Source organism: Chinchilla lanigera, unplaced genomic scaffold, assembly GCF_000276665.1.
Source record: "Chinchilla lanigera isolate Chin_1 unplaced genomic scaffold, ChiLan1.0 scaffold00026, whole genome shotgun sequence".
Lineage (NCBI taxonomy): Eukaryota > Metazoa > Chordata > Mammalia > Rodentia > Chinchillidae > Chinchilla > Chinchilla lanigera.
In genome coordinates this window covers 12,488,729-12,510,684 of record NW_004955427.1, presented here as the reverse complement: position 1 = coordinate 12,510,684, position 21,956 = coordinate 12,488,729, and the positions used below count along the sequence as shown (strand labels likewise).

The 21,956-nt window shown below is 42.4% G+C and overlaps 1 protein-coding gene across 1 annotated transcript in view; it reads right to left on the bottom strand.

The window, feature by feature from the left end:
• LOC102019416 (chromosome unknown open reading frame, human C3orf52) overlaps positions 1 to 21,956 on the bottom strand; it is a gene marked incomplete at its 5' end in the record, with an annotated part of 29,784 nt that extends 7,828 nt beyond the window's left edge. The window contains 3 exon segments of the mRNA XM_005386611.2: positions 4,590 to 4,717; positions 14,706 to 14,835; positions 21,926 to 21,956. Of these exon segments, the coding sequence (XP_005386668.2) occupies positions 4,590 to 4,717; positions 14,706 to 14,835; positions 21,926 to 21,956 (289 nt within the window).

Here is a 21,956-nt window from a genome sequence, read left to right as displayed (position 1 = left end):
AGGGTACATCTCTGTGAAGTTTATTTAATCTAGCTCCTTCATAAATTCTATTGCATGATTCTACCAGCTCATCTCTTCCCTTCTGATGGTCATATGCATCGCTTCCAATTCCCCTGTTTCAAAGTAGGCTGAAGCAGTCATCTTTGAGGATCTGTGCATCTCAAACAGGGACAAGTTTCCCTGAGAATATACCAAGGAATGGATTTGCTAGGTCCGAGATCAGGTAACCTTCAACTCAACTAAATCTTGCAAAATTATTCTCCATTTTACTTTCCTCCTAGTAACGTTCCATTTCTCACATTCTTGTGAGACTTTCAAACTTTTCCCAATTTGAAAGATATAATACTGCATTTCATACCGTTTGTGTTGCCTGGCTTACTAGCACAGTTGAGCCTCTTTCCAGGTATTTAATTTTTTTCTTTTTTTAAAATAAAAACTAATGCACTCACTATTTTTGTAGTTTGTTTATTTGTTTGTCTGTCTGTTGAGACAGAGTCTCCCTATATAGTTCAGGCTGGCCTTGAACTCCGTACATAGCCCAGGCTGGCCTAAAACTCACTGTGATCCTCCTGCCTCAGCCTCTCAAGTGCTGGGATCACAGGCGTGCACCACCAAAGCCAGCTACTTCACTTAACTGGTGAAGTGTCTCCCAAAGGACCATTTGCTAAAAGGTTTGGGCACCATTCTCTGGCACTTTGGGAGGTGTGGAACCTTTAGGAGCCAATCAAGATCTTTAACCTGCTATAATTTTATCCTGTGACAGATCTGGAACCATACGGGCCTAGGAAGGGGGCTGCTAACTCTTGAGACCCTTTGAGAAACACAAGACAGGCACCACTGACCCCTGGAGGCCCCTTGTCTTCCTCACAGAGCCAAAAATGTAAAGAGTCCCTCCTGAAATGGACTCAGACTTTTGCATCAGGTGTGCTAGGGTTAGTTTATATTGGCTCCATCTTTTGGCTCTTGGGGTGCTAGGGTTAGTTTCTATTGTGAGGAAGTGTTTGACTATTGATCTGTAGTTACTGATAAGTTACTGTTGAAAATGGTAGTTATAAAGGTAACTTGTAGGAACCTCAGTATCACAAGGGCTGCGAACACCAGTTCTCAGAATTCACAGACTTAAATTTTTTCATTTAAGCAATCTATAGTTTACAGCAATTTGGAAAGGTATATTCCTGTAAGCAAACATTGAAACTTTTACTTTTTCCCTACCCGATCTCTCCAGAATCTGGAAGCTATTGGTGAATATTCTTATTTTTAAAGCAATATGGTTATTTGCATTAGTTCAATGAAAATCTACTCTCTTCATGACAGGCTACAATTGGAAATATTGCCTTTCCCAGGAATGCCATATTTAAGAATGTGCCTAAAGTTCCTGGGCTTAAGGAACTCCACTCCTTGTCATTATAGCAAAACAAATTTTAAAAGGGCTCATGTGCTTATTCTAGACAAAATAATTATTTTGCACACTAAGTGGTTTTACCATGGAGTCATCATAGAAAGACTACATTTCAGAAGAAAGTCATAGTACACCAGTTATTAGCTTGTATACCTGTTCACTGCTTTTGAATATTTATGATCTACCTATAGACTGGACTAGATTCTAAATTTTTCTAATTTTCTCCGGTATCTGGCTAAAAGTCTCCAACTAAGAACAAAAACTGCTCTGTTCTTGAACTTCAGTGAGTGGATGAACAACGCAAATGTAACTTTCAAAGGCTCATGCCAAATGTGTAGGCCACAGCTATGCGTAAGTGTCTCCCAAGGGTCCATTTACTAAAAGATTTGGGCACCATTCCAGGGCACGGCTGGGAGGGGTGGAACCTTGAGGAGGGGGATCTCGTGGAAAGTAGGTCTCGGGGATGTGTCCTTGCGGGGGATGCTGGAACTGCAGCCTCTCTTTTCTTTCCTTTGTTTCCTGGCTGCCAGGAGGTAAGCAGGTTTCTTTGCCAAAGACTCCCTGCTAGATACACTATGTCACTGCAGGCTCCAGGGCAGTGGATAAGATCAAGTGACCATGGCCTAAAGCCCTTGAAACCATAAGTCAAAACAAATCTTTCCCCTCCTTGTAAGGTAATTGTCTTAGCTAATCAACTGCAGTAAAACAAAGCTGACCAATAGAGCCCCACTGAGAGTTCACCAAAACAAATAAAGTCACAACCAGAGATATTCAGACTAGAAATAAGGAGAAGAATTTAATTTGATGCTATAGGCAGCTTTTTCCAAGACTGGCATCAGGACAATCGTACTTACTCCTAAGACCGTAATTGAACAATCGTGATTATCTCTCTATCATAATAAGACTATTACTTCTCCTCATTTTTCCTTGTTGATGCCTGTCTCTGTAATTGTGTGGGATAATTCTGTGTTTAGAACTCCACAATCAGTAGCTCCTGGGGCAACTACTGTGTTGGAACTACAATGGTGGCACTATCCCGTCAAACTTAAATCTTTACAGGTCCTAACAGATCTCTTAGTCCACCTAGGGAGTAATTTTAGCAAAATCCTTAATGCAATTATTTGTTCAAATTGTCCTAGTGGCCTCGCTTATAAAGTTATCACTCTTCTTTAACTTACCCCAGTCCTGGTATGCTAGATGGCAGAGCTACTGCCTACTAACCAAACAAAGGGGAACCTGGGCCATTGTTGGCACTTCTCTGCATGTAGATATCTAACTGGGTAGCGTAGAGACTCAGGTGGAAAAACTAACAAATACATGACTTAAGTAAGAGGGGTAGATTCTCATCCATATCATTTTTTGATCCACTCAGTTTTAGTTGGTTTGATTTATGGAGACCCTGGCTAAGGAACATAACTGAAACCCTCAGTATTGTCCTCCCGACAGTCATAACAGCAATCTTTCTGGTGCCTTGTACCCTCTCAAAAGCTTTATATGTTTGTGTGCAGCCACCTGTTGAATATTAAATGAACCTTTGGCTAGAACAACAAAAACTGAAAGAAACGTGTCATCATGAGGCTACCATAACCAATGAATGATGTCTTAACAACAGGAGTTCAAAATGATGTTAACCATAATGTTAATGTCCTAAGTTTTGGCTGGGCTGCCACTTAGAAGCATAATCAAAAGATGAAAGTAGTCAATAAAAATTTCAGAAAGCCATTGTTTCTGGCTCAGCTACTGCATGGATCAAGCTCAAAATCAAGATGGAGTCATTCGTGTTTAAATTCCACATCACCGAACTTCACTGTTTATCTGACCTCGTGAGAAATCACGATCATAAAGATAGTTAAATTTCCCCAAACAAGCCAGTTTCAATCGGCATGGTAATGAGGTCCCTCCACCTCAACCCTCACTACAAAAGAGATAGCCTGACATAAAATGTTAATCAGTTATTTTTCAATTATTCCGTTTCCCTGTCCTCACCTTACAAAAAAGTAACTTTGAAATAACCAATCCATTTTTACCTTTCATTTCCATTTTCTTCAGGCTCTTTTCTCTATAAAACTGATGTCCTTTATTCCTGCCAACATAACACTGACTGTATTTTATAGAATGAAGTCTTCGTGGTGGTATAATTGAAAATAAAGCCAATTAGGCTTTTTATAAGATCTTTTGGACCTGGTTGTCAGCCATGCTGTCTTTGAAAGCCCAGATTGCCCCACACAGTCCTCACAACCCTGCTGAAGAGCCCCCATCTTGCACAAGAGGCTCCTTCTCCGCATGTCCCACCCCACCTCCCAGTCTCCCAGCCACAGCCCCAGTCACATTCTGCTCCCCGCTATCCAACCAGTCATGCAGGCTGCTGAGTGAGGACACCTCCTAGATGTCACTGAATGTTCCTTGCATCCCCTGACACTGACCTCACTCAGCTTCCTTCACGCCTCAGCTAGACCGCTATAACACCTTCTAACTGCTGTCTTCCTGCCCCCTTCTACACTATCACACAAACAGCTAACGTGACATCTGACTGTGCTGTCTGTTGATTAAACTCAGTGTCTTGCTGAAGAGTGGGAAAACTTCCATTACCTAACGCCTACCTTCCTCTTCAACTTCACCCCGGAAGTCCTCACCGCACAGCATGCTCAGGCACAGGATACCACCTGGCAGATCCCTGAATGTCCCATCACCTTTTACACAAAACATTCCTGCCTCATATTTCAAAACTCATCCTGACCATCACATCCTCCAATGGACCCTGCACGCCTACATCCCACCTCAGGCAGTTCAGATGCCCCTTCTGTGAGGCTGTAAGTACACTCCACTTATCTCAGTATTAGACACATTGCATTGTTTTATAACTGTTTATTACGTCTACTTGAATTGTGAGTCCCCTGAATCATGTTGTCTAGCACATCAATGATACCATGGGTTGCTCAAATACAGCACCAGTGTGAGAGAACAGCTCCGCAGTGCACAGAGCTGGAGGTCAGGGCTCTTCCCCCGAGCCTTTCGTCTTGGAAAATACATGTGTAAGCATCTTGTCCTGCCACAATTCAGATAAAGAATTGAAGCTACTTACTCTAAAGCTCTATGCCAATTGTTCTGGCAGAACTCATAATCTCCTGTTAAAAATTCAGTAATCCAAAGAAAAAAGGGAAAAACTCAACAATGTGTAAATCACAATTACCCTTTTAGTGAGCAGGTGAGGCAGTTCCTCTTCGGTAGTACACTCCTCTGGAATCTTCAGCATGATGAAGAATGTTTTGTTCGCTGATAATTCAATTATTTCATTTTCATCTTCATCGCTGTACATTACTAAAGAGAGTGGGGAAGTGAAAATAGAAAATAAAAGTCAACATGTGTGTACAATAAACTTACCTACCCTATTGCCTGCTGTACTTAAACATAACCATGAGCACTCATCAAGCATAAAGCCTGGACCAGGTAAGAAAGTATAAGCTTTCTCTACTGGGTAAAACAGAGACCAGAGCTTGCCTCCTTTATGATAAAAGTTTTGTCTGTGGGGCCGAAGGGGTCTTGGATGCCACTGAATACAGACTGCAGGAAGAGCCAGAAGAAAAGAGTGGAGACAACAAGAAAGCTTTGTTAAAAGAAATCACCAACAGAGTGAGAAGAACTCACAGAGTGGGAAAAAATAATAACCAGCTGTTCCTCAGACAACACACTTCTATCAGAACATATAAAGAAACGAAAAAGATCAGGCTCCCCCAATTCAAAGACCCAATCCAAAAATGGGAATCTGAGATGAGTAAGCACTTCTCAGATGAAGAAATACAAATGGCAAGTAAATATATGAAAAAATGTTCAATATCACTGGTCATTCAAGAGATGCAAATTAAAACAGCACTGAGATTCCATCTCACTCCAGTAAGAATGGTTATTACTAGAAGTCCAATTCGCTATCCATTGCACCACAGAGCCACCTTCCAGTAAGAATGGTTATCATCAAGAAATCAACCAAAAAGAAAAAAAGCTGGGCATGGTGGCACACACATGTAATCCCAGAACTCGGGAGGCTGAGGCAGGAGGATCGTTGCAAGTTTGACGCCAACCTGGGCTACAAAGTGAGCTCAAGTTCAGCCTGAGTTGCATAGCAAGACCCTGTCTCAAAAAAACCACACACACAAAAAGAAAGAAATCAACCAATAAGAAATGCTGGAGGGACTGTGGGGAAAAAAACCCTTCACCACTGTTAGTGGGAGTGCAGACTGGTACAACCGCTATGGAAACCAATGTGGAGATTTATTTTTAAAACTAGGATTAGAAGCCCCATCCAACCCAGCTATTCTCCTTGGTATCTTCCCAGGAGAATTAAAAAGTCACATCACAATGATATATGTGCATCCATATTTATAGCAGCACAATTTGTAATAGCTAAATCTTGGAAATAGCCCTAATGTCCATCAAACAAGGAATGTCTAAAAAAGGTATGGTTTTTTATATAATAGAATAGTATTCAGCCATAGAGAAGGATAAACTTGAGACTTTTATAGGTAAATGGATGCAACTTGAGACCATACTCATAAGTGAAATAAATCAGAACCACATGTGTAAATATCGTATTGTCTCACTAGTTTGAGATACTGAACTAGTAAATAAGATCCAAAGTGTACAATAGATATTGTGAATAGGGAAGAAACTGTTCAAAAGGAAAGAAAATGCATGGTGGGAGAAAGGAGAAAGGAAGAAAGGAAAAAGATAAAAATATATATATACCAGATACTTAAAATAGTTATATAGCTAATTTCTCTTAGTTCATTGAAAAGAAAGGTTTGTGCTAATACTTTTGGACAACATTTCATGCCTATATCTTGTACTCCAAACAACTACTATGAATATAACAATACACAGTGTTACTCTCCTAGTAGCTTATTTTAAAACTGTGTTTTATTGTTATTTTTACTTTCTTCTGTTTAAAATAAAATCTACAGAAAGAACACCTTTGTTAAACTGACGCTGCAGCTTAGCTATATGCACCGGTGACAGAGCACATGCTGGGAGACAGGAGCGGGTGGGAGGGGTGCGGCAGCGAGCACCTTCATTGCATCGCCTTTCTGTCCTGTGCTAGCAGAGACCGTGAGGAGGAAGCGGCACCATCAACCCGAACAGAGATGAAACTAGAACATGAGCGTGTGAACCCCCGTCTTGAAGTGTCCCCAGGAAACAGCAGATGGGCATGAAGTCATTGCCCTAGCTGGTCCCCAGCAAAGGAATGTTGACACACTCTGTTTGCAAAAGAGAAGCCAAACAGCGCTCAGAGCCCGAGGGCCAGCAGGAATTACCTGCTGGGACAGTGAGCTCTGTGTTTCCTGTGTTCTAGAGACTGCTAGCTAATTGATCTGTAAGCAGTTCGTGCTGAAAGAAAACAAAGCCAGGAGCCAGAAGCTGGCAGTGTTGCACCCTTATGCTCCCAGGGCTCCACGCCAGCCTCCCAGGCTGGTCCTGCTCAGGGGCCACTTCTCCGGCCCTGAGAAAGGTGTGGGTGGGAGGAACCAGTTGCTCCGGGACAGTGCCCTCAAATCCCATGCCTCAAACATAACAAGACCAGCCCTAAGGAAATTTGGAAATGCAAAGCATCAGGGGCAAAGCATGTGTAGAAAAGTTAGCAGAGCAAGCCTGACATTGCTAGTTTTAAAAGCTGCTCGTTAGCCCCCCAGCTGGCATACAAGGTCAGGTGTGGGGAAGGTTCCCACTGTTTCCTCCTAAGAGCAGGTCGCTGGACCTCAACGTCTTGTACCCACAATGTGGTTATCAGTACCTTTCTTTGTGGGAGTCTCAAATTTTGGTTCATGCTAAGCAAAGACTGCCTAAATGACCAACCCTCAAAGAAAACACTGGGCATGGGGTGTCCCAAGTGTTCCCACAACTCACTGCTGTGGGAATTAAGCACGCCTTGTGCAAACACACTGGGAGAGGACTCTATAAAGCTTGTGACTGGTTTCTTCTGGATTTTGCTACAAGAACTTCTTTAATGTACCTTTTTGTTGTAATAAATTAGTCATCAGCTAAATTCTACACTGAACCCTCATAACAAACCACTGAACCTCAGAGTGACTTCCGGGAACCCCAAACATAGGAAATTGCCCTAGTGTTATTTGTTGTAAGTCATTGCATTACTTTGATGAGAAGAGGCCAGCAAAAAACTCACAAGGAACAGAAAACTGTCAGAAAGAAAAAAAAAAAAACTGTAATAATCCTTTAATGAAGTTTTCCTCTGCATATTTTGTATTATGTATTTCCTCCCATATTTTATATTATATATTTGAGATATTAATAAATAAATTATTTATATCCTCTTTTTGTCATTTTTGCTATTGTCACTTGTTTTGATTCTTTGGTTGTTAACATATCCAAAGCCATTCCCCATTTACATAAAATCCCTTGCAAAAATTATTTTTTAATGGCTTTATAATGCTCATAATAGGGTCATCCATTTTCCTAAACTGCCATTTGAAGTTTTCAGCATTCTTGGACTATAAATAATGCTGTAAAGGTCATCTTGGAGCTCTATACCCCCACACCGGTTTTTACACTCAATATTCACACCTCAGAAAGGAATAGGGGATACTAGGTGGGTGTATCAGGGAGTCTAATACTTGCTAAACTCAAGAGCACTTAGAAGCCACATTCAAAAGAGGATCTCAAATAATACCTCTAATGACATATAGAGTAGTTAACTTGTAACCTCTAAACAATGAATCTGTATCAAGAGCTGGACAAATAGTTGTGTTCATCAAAATACAAATAAAAACAACAAATGTATATAGTCAGGAGAGGTTTATGTCAGCAATGAAACTTAATCTGGACAATACTCTCCACGTAGAGATAATGAGTTTGAAAGATCACAGAGTCACATGCAGTATGCAGGAGGCATGTGAGAAGAGTTCTTCAGATGGAATAGAAGACTTGACGCTCTCGGGGAGGGCGTTAAAGGCCAGAGGTGGCCAGGAGGTCATGCAAGGTTGCTAGAAGTCTCTCAGAAAGAAAGTAGAGTCTGGCATGGAAGGAGAACAAGGAGGGAGGCCGGGAGAGTGAACCCAAGCTGGCTTTATAAGTAGCCAGACTTAGTTTGAACCCCAGTCCTATTATTTATTAGTCATGTGACCTTGAGTAAGTCACTTAAATCTCTGAAGCTATTTTTGCAACAGAAATATCAACAGCAGTCCAACAGGATGGATACAAACAAATAGATTTCACATGGATAAGGATTGGGATGATGATAGTTATTTGTACATCAAGATCTCTAGCAAAGAGTATCTCTAAGACTCAAAAAAATGCTGCACATTTATGAAGTATGATCAAGATATATGGTGATTGTTTAATTTTGCAAAGTTATTACAGTAAGAGATGTACTGTCATTAATCCCTCTCCTTTTGAATACAATTATCCCATTGTTTTTGCTACTTTCTGAAGTACTGTCGGTCTGGAAGTCCTCTTCTGTGAGTGTCTTCACAAGGTGTGATCAAAAACACAGGGAATGCTGCTGCCAGCTGCCATCCAACCAAAAGGCCGGCTTGAGAAAATGTGATGATCTGTCCTGATCCATCTTTTTTTTTTTTTGGTTTTTCTCTGGTACCGGGAAGGGAACTCACGACCTTGCACTTGCCAGGCAGGCGCTTTTGCTGCTGAGCTAAATCCCCAGCCCCCTGATCCATCTTATTAGTGGATCTGGCACAGTGAGACTTCTGGCTCTTCCCCAAAATCAAAACAACCATGAAAAATAAGCATCTTGAATTGATTCAGAACATCAAGGTAGCTATAACAGTGCAACTAAAGACTTATGAGAAAGGATTTCCAGAACTGCTTCAGAAAGTAGCACAAGAGGGGGATTACTTTGAGGCGGATTGATGTATCTTCTTCTATAATAAATTTTTAAATGTAAGCATTCACTGTAGTTTTTTTTAAATCACATTCTGTATATCTGAGAGTTTCCTCCCAGATGCTGCCCACAGAGTGAGTGATCTTCCCCACAGAAAGAATGAAAAGTGTGAAAAGTAAGAGAGTTGTAGACAAGCCTCATGGACCCACAATGAGGAGATCGAAAACAAAAATAGCAAAACAACTTAAAGTCCAGAAGTTCTGTAGACTCACAGGAGTGTGACAAGCTGAAAGCAGAGTAGAAGATGATTAGGAGTAAGCAAAAGGCATGATCCAAATGCAGACCTCTTTTCCTAGAACTTTGCCAGTGAAACGAAAGGACAAAAGTCTCAGTGACATTAGCGAGAATCTTACGGAACACTGTTTGGAAGGAGAGTTGCTACTGACACATTTGAAGAGTTGAGAAGACCCTTAGAAGGCTTAGAGAGAAGATGAAATACTGAAGATCTCTGGGTCAGAACCTACAGTGGTGACGCGAATCCTTTAGAGCTTCCAATGATGCAAACAGCCTGCTCTGGTCATGTCCCACAGGTTCACCACCACTGACCTAGAGAGTATTGTGTGGAGATGAAAGGTAAAGGATTTAGTCTTGGTGAGGGAGAGCAATATGAGGTTTGACAGAAAGATGAAAATGTAAAAAAACAAAGGTACTTAAAGAAACTTAAAGAATTGCTATTATGTTACTGCTCTGCAGGACCTAGGAGTTTACGGCTTGTTAACCTTATCTGACCAGGATTTCCCCATGACTCACCTTACACCAGGCAGCACTGCTCCGAGAAAACTAACCGTTGGCCAACACCTGGCCACTGACAAAGTCCCTCCTTACTCCTCAGGGCCACAGCATTCCTTCTCACTGAGGGGCCCGTAAATTAAGAAACTGAAAGACTCAGGCAGGCAACTACAATACTGGGTAATATCGCAGGAAGGTCTCAGAGTGTTGCAACTTGACATCATATTTTTAAGCAGCCACCTGTTAGTCAAAGATTTTTATGAGTAAAGTCTTACTCAAGAGCTTTTTCCTTCCTGGCTGAGGTGAATTAGTGAAGAAAGGAAAACCTTCGAAGACACAACTGGGCACTTCTCCAAATTATCCAGGCGGTAAAATGACTTTGAGCGATGGAAACCTTTTCTTCTTTTTTCATTACCCTTCGTACCAAGAAATTCATAATTCCTCAGACAGGAGAGAAGCTATTCACACCTTTTTTATTATAAAGCAGGGGCAAAGTCAGACCTCTACTCTCAGTAGAATTACCGAGGCTCTCCCCATAAAACTGGCCATTTAACTAAAGCTCAGTGTCATCTATGAGTCTGGGTTACTGACCTGTTTTCCCTGTTCACACTCAATGCCTGAAGCTAAGTCATGGCCCTGAAGCTTCCATGGCTTCAATGCACACCCAGGGCAGAGATTTGGGCAAAGTCATCCAAGCTGTAGGAAATAAGGGCTGTACAGTCTGGAGGAATGAGCAACAACATTAATACCAACTGCCAAGTGAGCCTGCTTTAAATATCACCACATGCTCACACATCTTAATAATGTTGGTGACAATATACCACCGGGCACTCTGCCCTGGTTACCCTGCTGTCTTCCCCAGCTAGCTGTCCTTTCCATTCTGGAATGCATCTACTGTCCTGTTCTGCATCCAATTCAACAGTACAGTTACTACCTCCAAACTTTGCCTCCAACCTCAGTCTGGAGACTAAAAAGCTTTGAGACGGGAGATTGAGGAGATTGCAGGAGGGAAGGCAGAAGATAAGTGCAACTGCAGTTTTTGAGGAACCCTGGTCTCCAATGGATCCAGGCAACTGTAGGTGCAGCGCTGGACTCTCCCAACACCGCCCTTTTCCCAGGAAACAACATTTTCTAAACAATACGTGGGAGTCATACAAATAGTTGATTCATACCAATGGCCTTGGCGTTAAGGCAACGGTTGATTATTGGCAGATTGTCGTCAGAGAAGTTGGCTACAGAGTAGCTCTGGTTAAGGCTGGGACTATAAGAGAGGTGACCCTTGTCCCACACTTTTTTACAATGTATATTTTTACAATATATTATTGTGCATTCCCCCACCACAAAATATTCTTCCCTGAATGTTTAGAGATTTGGCAAAATGATTGCAAGATAACTTAAAATTTTAAAAATAGGCTAGAAGAGTATAAAAACTCTGATCTCAAATTATTTTAAAATGCCAACAAAAAAAAACTCTAGAAGAAAATATAACAAAATATTAATAATGTATTTCTGTTCTATAGTTAAGAAAACACAGATTGTCTTTAAATTTGAAGCCTTCTGTATAGTTACCACGACTCTCTCTGCAGGCCAAACATCTAATGGCTGAGATGCCAACTGAGATAAAAGTATTTGCTGGATTAAAAAAAAAGCTTAATCTTCCTTACAGCATTAACATATGTTAAAACACAAATTTATAATCAAATTAAAAATAAAGATTAGCATGTAAGACAAAATTCTTCTGTTAAAACATTCTTCCTTGAGTAGAGCCACATGATCTTTCATGTCTCCAGAAAAACTAGCACAAGAAATGGAAATTCCTATCTCTAGAGATTGCTATTTGTCAGTTGAGGTCAGATGACAACTGTCTGAGAAGGGAAGATAGATCTTGGGTCTTGTACTTTAGAATTCTAAGTAATGATATGCCTAGATCTGTTTTATTATAAGCTCCAGATACTACTAGATAGATCAATCAGTCACCTTTCAAGAATTTTGCACCAATGCCCATATGTGGGACTTGATATGTAAAGGAAGTGTCAATGATCACCCAAACCTACCATCTTCAGCAAGATGGAGAGTGCGGTTTCTTACTTAAAACCACCCTGTGTCCTCAAACAATCATATACCCCACCAAAACCAAGCCCTAAGTAATCAATAGACACAGTGCGCGCCTGGAAACTCATGAGCTGATGTTGGCTGATGTCATCAAAGTGTTTCTGTTCTTCCACAAACTACAAAACCTGGAGACAGGAAATTACGGGGTTTGGAGAAGGAAAACAGGAGCTTGAGTGGCAAATATATTTTCCTGAGGCAAATTCCTTAGAACTCTCTCCACAGAAACTTAGGGACTTCCCGTTCTTGCTCTCACCCTATGACTGGGTCAACCCGAATCCTTGTGGAAGCCAGATCGCCCTTGGGAAATCCAGCCACCATCACCTACATACACAACAAAAACAATTTCCTCCTTGCCTATTTGAGATAGAAATTATTGTGCACTGGAGCACGTTATTTGGACACATCATAAAAGCTTTTCAAAAATCATACAAATAGGGGCTGGGGATTTAGCTCAGTGGCACAGTGCCTGCCTGGCAAGCTCAAGGTCGTGAGTTCGATTCCTGGTACCAGAGAAAAACCCCAAAATAAATAAATAAATAAATAAAAATCATACAAAATTGATAATCTAAAAGTGTTTAAAAATAGTGACTTGGCAAAATGATTTCAATATAACATTTAAAATCCTTAAGGTAAGCTACACACTATTAAAAAATCCAGTTTCAAATTATTTTAAAAATGCAAGTATGACTAAAAGAACACATAACTATTAACAATATGAATGCATTGTATGGATAACTGAACATGTATCATTTTAAATCAAATAAATAACAATATAAAGTAGATCATTAGCAAATGTATATTTTTATTTTATACACATATACCATAAAATACAATATAACTTTCTAAAATAAGTTTAAATAATGTTAGCTTGCAGAGACATGGTCTATAAAGTTTTTAAACCTCAAATATATTACTCATTATTTTATCATTATATGTCAAATATACAAGGTAACCTTGATAATTACTTGTACTGAACAAATCAAAAAAAGAAAAAAACTTCAAATGAGCATGGTGGCCTAAGATATACTAAAATATAGATTCATGCTTATTTATGTTAAAAAATGTTTAAATCTCTTTAAGATCCAATGAGAAGAATTTAAAATGAAACACTGGTCTCCGTACTTCTGGAATTTATAAAACAAACAACAAACAAAATAAAGCAACAAAAAATCTTATTCACACAACATATTCCAAACCAGTTTTCAATTAGTTCAATTAGTTTTCAACTAGCTTCCATTAGTTCTCCCACCCTAATCATATACTACCCAGGTGACCTACTTAATTTCTATCTCATCCTCATTTTGTCTTTGAGAGCTGGATGCTTTCAAAGGCCACAAGTATTTCAGGTGGGTAAATCCAAAGTGGCTGGATCTAAGACGGCTGCCAGAGTGACACCAGACAACCTCTAGCTTCATTATAATTTAATCTGCATGCTAAGTGACACACCCCCTAGTGCCTTGACAGTTGACAACTGACAGGACAATAATGGGAAAGAACCACAAAAGAAGTGAAGAGGTAATGGCTGAATTCCCAAATAAATCTCTGCTCATTCCCAGAAAAGACATAGTTAGTTTTTCTCTTTATTAGCCAATCCTCCACTGTTCATTCTTTTACTTTATGTCTGCATGACCCTCAAAAAGAGAACAGTTGATTTGGGGAATTTATCTCCTGGTTCTCCTATTCTTGGCTAAGAATAAAAAAACCTCCTTCACTGCTCAGTCAGCACATCCACAATTCCAAGAGAAAAGTTGACATTTGTAATCCCATGGAAAAGTTACTGGAATTCTATTAAGTTAATTCCAATCTACCACTTCCAGTGCAACCCATGGTGAGAATAAACACACTAAGGCATATTTGTGGTTTTGGGGAGTGAGGTGGGTCCTAAATCCAGTCAGAATAATGGCTAACTGGAACAAAGGCCTCGACCCAGGGTGGAACCCAGATTTTATTAATTCATGAAGAGGGGAGTGGCTTGTGGAGGAGTGACTGAGAGTGGAGGAAAGTGCCATGAGCTGGGCTAGGTAAGAGGCCTGAAATCACCTGTGCAACATGCAGAGTGAGAGAGAGATGCAGAAAGAGTCACCTGCATATCACAGATTAGGGCAGTATCCAGTGTTCTGGGGTCAGTGCTTCAGTTTGGATGTGTAATTTTTATTCCCTGAGAAGTCATAGCCTCTTTTCTGAGGCTTGCTCTCAGTGGACAGCGTGGCATCTCTTGGCCTGCCTCATGCATACTACTTGGGAGCTACAGGCAGGGCATCACTGACCTGTCACGCTGCTTTAAAGACTACACATCAGCACCTCAGCTAGACCCATTTGCATTGCTTAAAGCAAACTGAGGGGATAAGGAACTGTCCTAGCCACCTCTGCACATATCAGTACACAGAGGGAGAACCAAATGCTCTTCTTTCAAAGAGAGTGGTCAAGGTGGTTCTCCACAGGTCATAAAATTTATGTTATAAATAGTGAACTAGCAATGGGCAGGATGCATTTCAATGAAAATCACAAGCATTAAACAAGTTCTTAAAATATGTTGACTTAGTCACACGGAAATCCTCTTACCTCCAGTGAGACATAAACCTATGATGATCACTATAATGAGACCTAGGAAAATGGAAGCGATGACCATCCACAGTTTACACCTTCCAACCACAGTCCTATTACAAGAGCTCCAGGGATTTTCCTTGTTAACCTAAAAAGCAAAGAAAGAGTCTTAATTTTGTCTTAATAAATATTCTTGAATCCCTACTAGGGGGTCAGTGATAGAGAAATGAAGGCAGTAGTCCTGACCTCAAGGGGCTGCCTACTTCTGAATCAAGTTTACAGAAGGAGCTATTGGACAGAATGGCACTTCACAAAAAAGTTAGCAACGTAAGGCTTTGTGGGCTCTGAGGTAGAAAGGATAGGCAGGATTTTGAAAGACAAACTTTTTTTATAGTTTACTTATGGACACGTGTTATTTTTTAATTGACACATCATTGTATATATTCATGGGATGTGACGTGTTATTTCAATACCAGTATACAATGTGTGTATTAAACACTTACCATTCTTTGTGTTAGAAACATTCAAAATCCTCTCTATTATTTTGAAATACTGTATACAATGAATTGTTGTCAATCATAGGTGCCCTGCAGTGCTACAGAACAGAAGTCATTCTCGCTCTCCAACTTTATCTCTGTGTGTGTTAACCTCTCTCCCCTGCCTCTCCTAAACCTTTTCCAGACTCTGAAAAGCACTAGGCTACTTTCATGAGATCAATTCTTTAGCTTCTACATATAAGTGAGAACATGCAGTATCCATCTTCCTGTATTAAAGACGGGCTTTCAAAGGCAATTTAAACCCAGGAAAGAGTGTGCATGAGGTCTCTTCATAATAGAACCAGCCAGCAGTGGAGTCTGAGGATGAGAATGCAGGTGTCAGAAGCAAATGATGAAAGCTGAGAGTAGAGAGTGCAGGATTGGATCATCCTCCCGAGGTGTGATTGCTGCTGGAAAAGGCTAGATTCATCTGGGTGTGTGCTGGTGAGCCACTGAAGGTTTTTGGAACAGAGGAGCTGAGTTGGACATTAAGAGAAAAATGTGTGAACTAGACATACCAAGAAAAGCTAAGAGGCTACTGCTGTGGTCTCAATTCTACATAAAAAGAGATCTGGGAAGGGAAACAAAAGAACAGATGTGCGGATCAGTAGCAAATAAGCTTCCATGTGTAGTGAGTCAGAGTACAGGGTCAAAGAAAATAATTACCACTGCTTTGGTTTACAGAGCACCAGTGTGGCTTCATGTAATCCTAACAACCCTTCAAGGTAGGTGTTAGCCCACTTCCAACTTTCCCCTTAGAGGTTAGCCAGGACTAGGTGAGCCAGGACTACGCCCTGCGGGTGTCACCTCAAAGCTCTCACACGCTCCGCTTTGCACGAAATTTCCTGCATCAGTGTGTGGAGCTCCACATCATGAGTGTGCCTGGCTGCTTGAAGGAACCCTACTGACAGTGCCTTCTCTGCCCCTAAATGGTTCTGACTCCGCACCTTCCCAAAGCACTGTTAGGACATTCCTACAGGGAGACCATGAGAAATGATGAAATATCACACACAAAAAATATGTTTCTCAATCTTAAATTCCTGGATTCCATTCCAAGGTATACCATTATGGGTTAAATCCCAGTAAGTCCCTTCTACATTAAAAATAGTGTAAATTGAAAATGTAGTTCGTACATCTAATTTAGCAATCATTACAGCTTAGCAACACAGACACACAGCACAGCAACACTGGCTAACCCTCACAGCTGCACGGCTGAGTCAGAAGTTGTGAGGCTGCCACCGTGCAGCCTCACAAGACAGTATCACCGGTCCAAGAAAAGATCAAAAGCTTAAATTCAAAGTATGGTTTGTACTAACGGTGTATTTGTAAAGTCAAAAAACATCACTAAAATCCATGTGAAGTCGAGGACAATCTGTGCACAAACAATCTAGCTCATGGGCCTGTTGTAAAAACTGCAGATTATGTGCACAAAACATCCACTACACAGACACTAGGTGCTCACAGAAGGGGAGAAATCACCCCTCAGTTTACTAGGAGTGTTCACCTGTCCCACAAAGTAGCAGCAGGCACTCCTGAATCGACAACCTGTTCACTTTCTCTCCCGTCCTTACTTTGGTTGTGGCGATCAGAAAAGGAAGTTGTTAGTCCACGCTAGGAAGGCATTTCACACATCTTCCAGGGCCCCTGGCCTGGTTGCATATCTGAAACACCTGGGAGGACTTGGATGGACATATCCCTGGCCCTACAGGCACATAGTGGACCAGACTCTCGTTTGTCATTTTTAACCTCTCAAAGTGAATCAACCACTTTACAAGGTTTAGAATGCCTGGTCCTAGGCCCCGCCTCCCTTCGAGAACCAGGTCAAGCCTTCCTGTCCTTTCTGCAGCTTCTTTTGTGCTGCTACCGACCATCTTGCCTGGTTTCCTGTTCAAACACAAACAGAAACGAGCCTTATCTTTCCAGGTAAACCGAAACCACGAAGAGGGAGGGTGCTTCTTGAACGTCCCTGGGCTGACATTCCACACTTGTGCCTCCTACAGGTAGCAGGCATTTCATAAACATGTATTGCTTTCCTGCAGAGGACCCCAGAAAAAAAAAAAAAAAAATTTGAGACAGGGTCTCCCTTTTGTATTCCTGGCTGTCCTTGAAATCACTATGTAGTTCGTGTCGGCCTCAAACTCACCGCTATTCTCCTGCCTCAGCCTCGCAAGTGTTAGGGTCACAGGTATGGCTACCACATTCCACAGCTCAAAAATTTTAAGAATGTACTTCAAGAAATTCTAGAAGAGGGGTCAAATGGTAGAACCCTTCAGGGTTGGATCCTTGAGTCCAGCATATCACAGGTGTGCAGGGAGCAGTGTAGGTCCTGGTACCTGGACAGGGGAAAGCCCTCTTGAGTCAGGTGTGCTTCTAGGGTGCAAGGGTGGGGCCTTCACTCACCCCCACTCAGGACTGCAGGACTGCGCTAAAGCTATGGAAACCAAGGGTTCAAGAGGCATAGTGGAAAAACACATCCAGGTAGATGGAGTCTTTAACCTCCTAGGGGCTAAAATATAGCTCCCACCCGTAGAGCTCCTGTGACCAAAATCAGCCCCTGCTGTTTGCAGTCCTTACTAAGAAGCAGCCAGGTCACACACAAAGAAATTATCTTAAATGAACCAAGAATGAGAGGCCACAGGCAGGTTCTTCACAAGGTGCTTTCCAGAGATACTTGCAAGCTGTACCTGGATTCTCTGATTGCGTCACAGGGCTCCCGATTTGGGGGATTTGAAGTGTTTTCCTCTGAACACTCCCCCGTATACACATCTCTCTTCAGGCTAAGGTGCCTTCATAAATGAGGGCGCTCATGGTTTGAGAAGACTATTAAATACTCTGTAACTTCCTGGAGCAATTCAGCTCAGAATTACACACATTTTTCTACAGAAAATTCCTCCTCCTGTTCAGCCCGAAGCTTCCCTCTTACAGGTTTGTGTCCTTCTCTGCTGTATCCCCCACCCTACCAAGAGCACGGACCATTCTCTCTGCATAATTAATCTCACGGAATTCAACTCATGATAAATAGTCTGTCTCCCAGCTCTCCAGAGGCTGGGGCAGGAGGATGGCCATGAGTTTCCGGCCACTGTAGGCTACACAGTGAGTTCAAGGCCAGCAAAACTCTGTCTCCAAAAAAACAAACAAACAAACAAGTAAACAGTGTGTCAGACACGTGGAACCAAACAAAAATGTAATGCTTCTGGGATGGGCGTCAACCAAGGAATCGGTATTTGTTACAAGCATCCCTAAGAGATTCCCAAGCTCCCTGAGGGGGAAGAATATCAGATGTAGCACAGGTGTGATATCTGTGCTATCTGAGACTCCCTCAAAGCTGGACCCTGAAGATATATACTGTCTCCTTCACTGGCTTCTGCATTCTCTGTTTTCCAATTCTAGATCATGACAGTCCACAGGCAGGTTCTTAACAAGGTGATTTCCACAGATACTTGCAAGCTGCATCCGAATTCTCTGATTGCATTACAGGGCTCCAGATTTGGGGCGCTTTCCTGTGAACACTCCCCCACACGCACATCTCTCTTCAGGTTAGGGTCTAAATAAAATAGCAGCACTGGTCATCTCTTGGGTCCCAAAAACTTTTCTCTTCAGCTCAATCAGATACTATGTAGACCAGAGAAATTTTTCCTACTATATAAGAAAGTCTGTACTTTTTCCGTTTATTGTGGCATTTAACTCATGCATTAGAACCAAGCACAAAGAGCCAGCTGACCCGTGTCCTAGACTGGTGAACGTCGTGTAGTAATGGTGTGAATTTTACCTAGCCCATTCAGATAAGCCTTGCTCACCTCAAAACGACCAGTTTATTTTTTCATTACTGTGATGACGAGCCTACCATCACTGAAAATGTCCCTGGGACTTCTGAGTCAGAGCCCCTGTCATAAGCCATAAAAAAAGCCAGTCTCCTTCTGCTGCCTGCAATTTCCTTTTCCCTTTTGACCCAGTGACACTGACATGCTTACAGTGATAGCAGACAAAGTGGAGCTCGGTGACTAAGATCCCTTTTTCCCTAAGCCCCAAACCCAGATTGAGAAAGGAGGTAAAACCCGCTCTCTGCCCTCTGTGTATACTCCCGCAGTCCATGCTCCGGGGTCCTCAGATGATGGTGCCATGGCCTGCCTTCCTCCAGTGACCCAGAAGTGCTCGCTCCCTGACCCATTTGCCTGTCACCCCCTCGTCAGCCAGAAGTGCCGCTCAAAACCCTTCACGGTTCACTTAAGTTACCTGATTATAAGGAGCCTAATTTACCAAAGTTAGTGATATATAATTTATAGTTTAGGCAACTGTACATAAACAAATATAACTCACATTTATATATTCAAGTGACAGATGATTGATTATAGATAGATGGACAGATGGGTAGATAGATAGATAGATAGATAGATAGATAGATAGATAGATAGATAGGTAGATAGATGGAATCAGTGGAAACAGCATAGATCTGAGACCTCTAAAACTTGAGTTCAAACCTCAGGGACACCATTCAGTAACCTGAGAATTCTAAGAATTTCTGGGAGACTCAATTTCTTCACTCGTTGTGTGTGTGTGTGTGTGTGTGTGTGTGTGTTTGAGACGGGGTCTGGCTATGCAGCTCAGGCTGGCCTTACAGCCCAGGCTGGTCTCAAACTCGCAACAATCCCCCTGCCTCAGCCTCCTGAGTGCTGGGATTGCAGGCATGCACCACCATGCCTACATTTTCACTCAGTTCTTTTCCTCTATCAAGTCAGAATATCGGCACCTTCCTCTTAAGTTTGTGGTGATGAATAAGTCCATTTATGTATCACAGGCGTTTGGTACATGATACATACAAAAAAGGTTAAAGTACATGGACCAAGCCAGGCCTGTAATTCCACCTGTAATCCCAGCACTTGGGAGGCTGAGGCAGAAAGATTGTTGTGAGGTCCAGGCCAGCCTGGGCTACACAGTGAGTTCAAGCCCAGCCTGAACTACAGAGTGAGACCCTGTTTCAAAAAATATAAAGTATATGGACCTAAGTTATATCTCAAAACTGAGACTCTTAATACACAGTTTTAAGGATCCACATGCAAAAGTTCTTCAGTCTGGATCACACGCTTGGGCTGACCAACACTTCATGACCTCACATTAATTGATCTTTCAAGCTGAAATACACTTCAACTTATTCTGTAGAATTGGAGAATGACCAGCCCATTAGGTGAGAAATTCTACGCTGCCACCACCTTTTTTTAAAAGTTTTTCCTGTTCACATATTTCTTCACCTTCCCTCTGTTCTGTCAGTCACTATAGCTGTCCGATTTGGTAACCTACAAAGCTCAATCACAAGGAAGTCTCGGATATGTGTATATATCTGACTAACAAGGAATCAAAACATGAATAAGCAGTCTTTTCAAGGTGAAGGATAAACAATTACTAAACTCTGACAGCCAGCGTGGGTTTGGCGTGTGATCTCCCTCAGCCATCCCTCCTTCCAGAGCTGCTCCAGGCCTCACGGACACCCAGTGGGGTCCCTTACATTCCCATCATTTGACAGCCTTGCGCCAGGCACAGTCTTTATTGGTAAAGCGGTCACCAGAACAAACTCAAACCACGGCGTTTTTGAGGTGTCCAGAGTCTAGCTAACGTGAAGCAGGCAGTCCAAGCGCCCTTGCCTAGACCACAGCGAGGGCATGGCTGCGGCGGCTAGCCTCGGTGGTCATGCTTCTCTTCCAAACTTCCTTCTCCCGGGGCACTCTTCCACTCAAATACAAGGTACCAATACACTCACTCTCCAGAGTACCCATAAAAAGCAGACTTTATCGCGTAGTATTTCTAGGAATCAGTGTGGAACAAAAGCAGAAAGTGTGAATCTCCTGCTTCCCCTTAAAATGAATTGGGGAGCCAAAGGGGTGCAGGAGAAGCAGTGAGAAAGGTCAGGCTAAAATTATGGATAGGAGGAGTTCCTGTTCCCAGTATACCAGGAGCCAACCTTAGGGGTTCATCAGAAGAGGTTACTTCAGACATCAAACTCTCTGATGTTTTACAAGTATTTGCCTTGAGTGAATAATATTCCACCACTGCTAGGGTTGCATCAGAAAATAGCTCAGCCTAAACATCTCTAAGGGCTTCTTTGGAGATGAAGAAGGACAAAGCAAATGAAGCTAGTCTGGTTGTTAGGAAGAAAACTTCGAAAGGATTCCCCTTTGAAGGAGACTGCAAGCCCTGGTTCCTCACTCCACCCCCAACCCCTGCCCCCGCCAGCCTCAGATCTTCTGGCTGCCTGTGCTCGGGCTGCTCCTGTATCTCTCTGTCCCTGAGGAATAAGATGGCCAAGCAGGGAGAAAACAGAAAGTGTTTGGGAGACGGGCGATTAGGAAGAGGGAGAGAGCGAGAGGGTGGACGTGGGACCCTGGGTGAACGGAAGAAATGGAGAGAGGGAGAGAAAGAGAGGGGGGAGAGACAGAGACAGAGACAGACAGAGACAGAGAGACAGGGAATGAACCAGCCTTTTGTCCGTGGTTCGAAAAGAAAAATTCAGTGGAGTTGCCTGTAACCTTAAAACCACCCGTGCCTCCGCGCCTTTTCGGAAGAAAGGAGCGGTGGGCTTCACCGCCAAGATTCCCAAAGAGCGCCCTGGTCGGGCCGGGACGCCCAGGGCTTCGGAGGGCGCGCCGGCTCGGACCGCAGCGATCGCTGTCACCGGGACCCGCGCCGGTCCGGGCGCCCCGGGGACCTCACCTGGGGGGCGCAGGGCTCCGCGGCCCGGGAC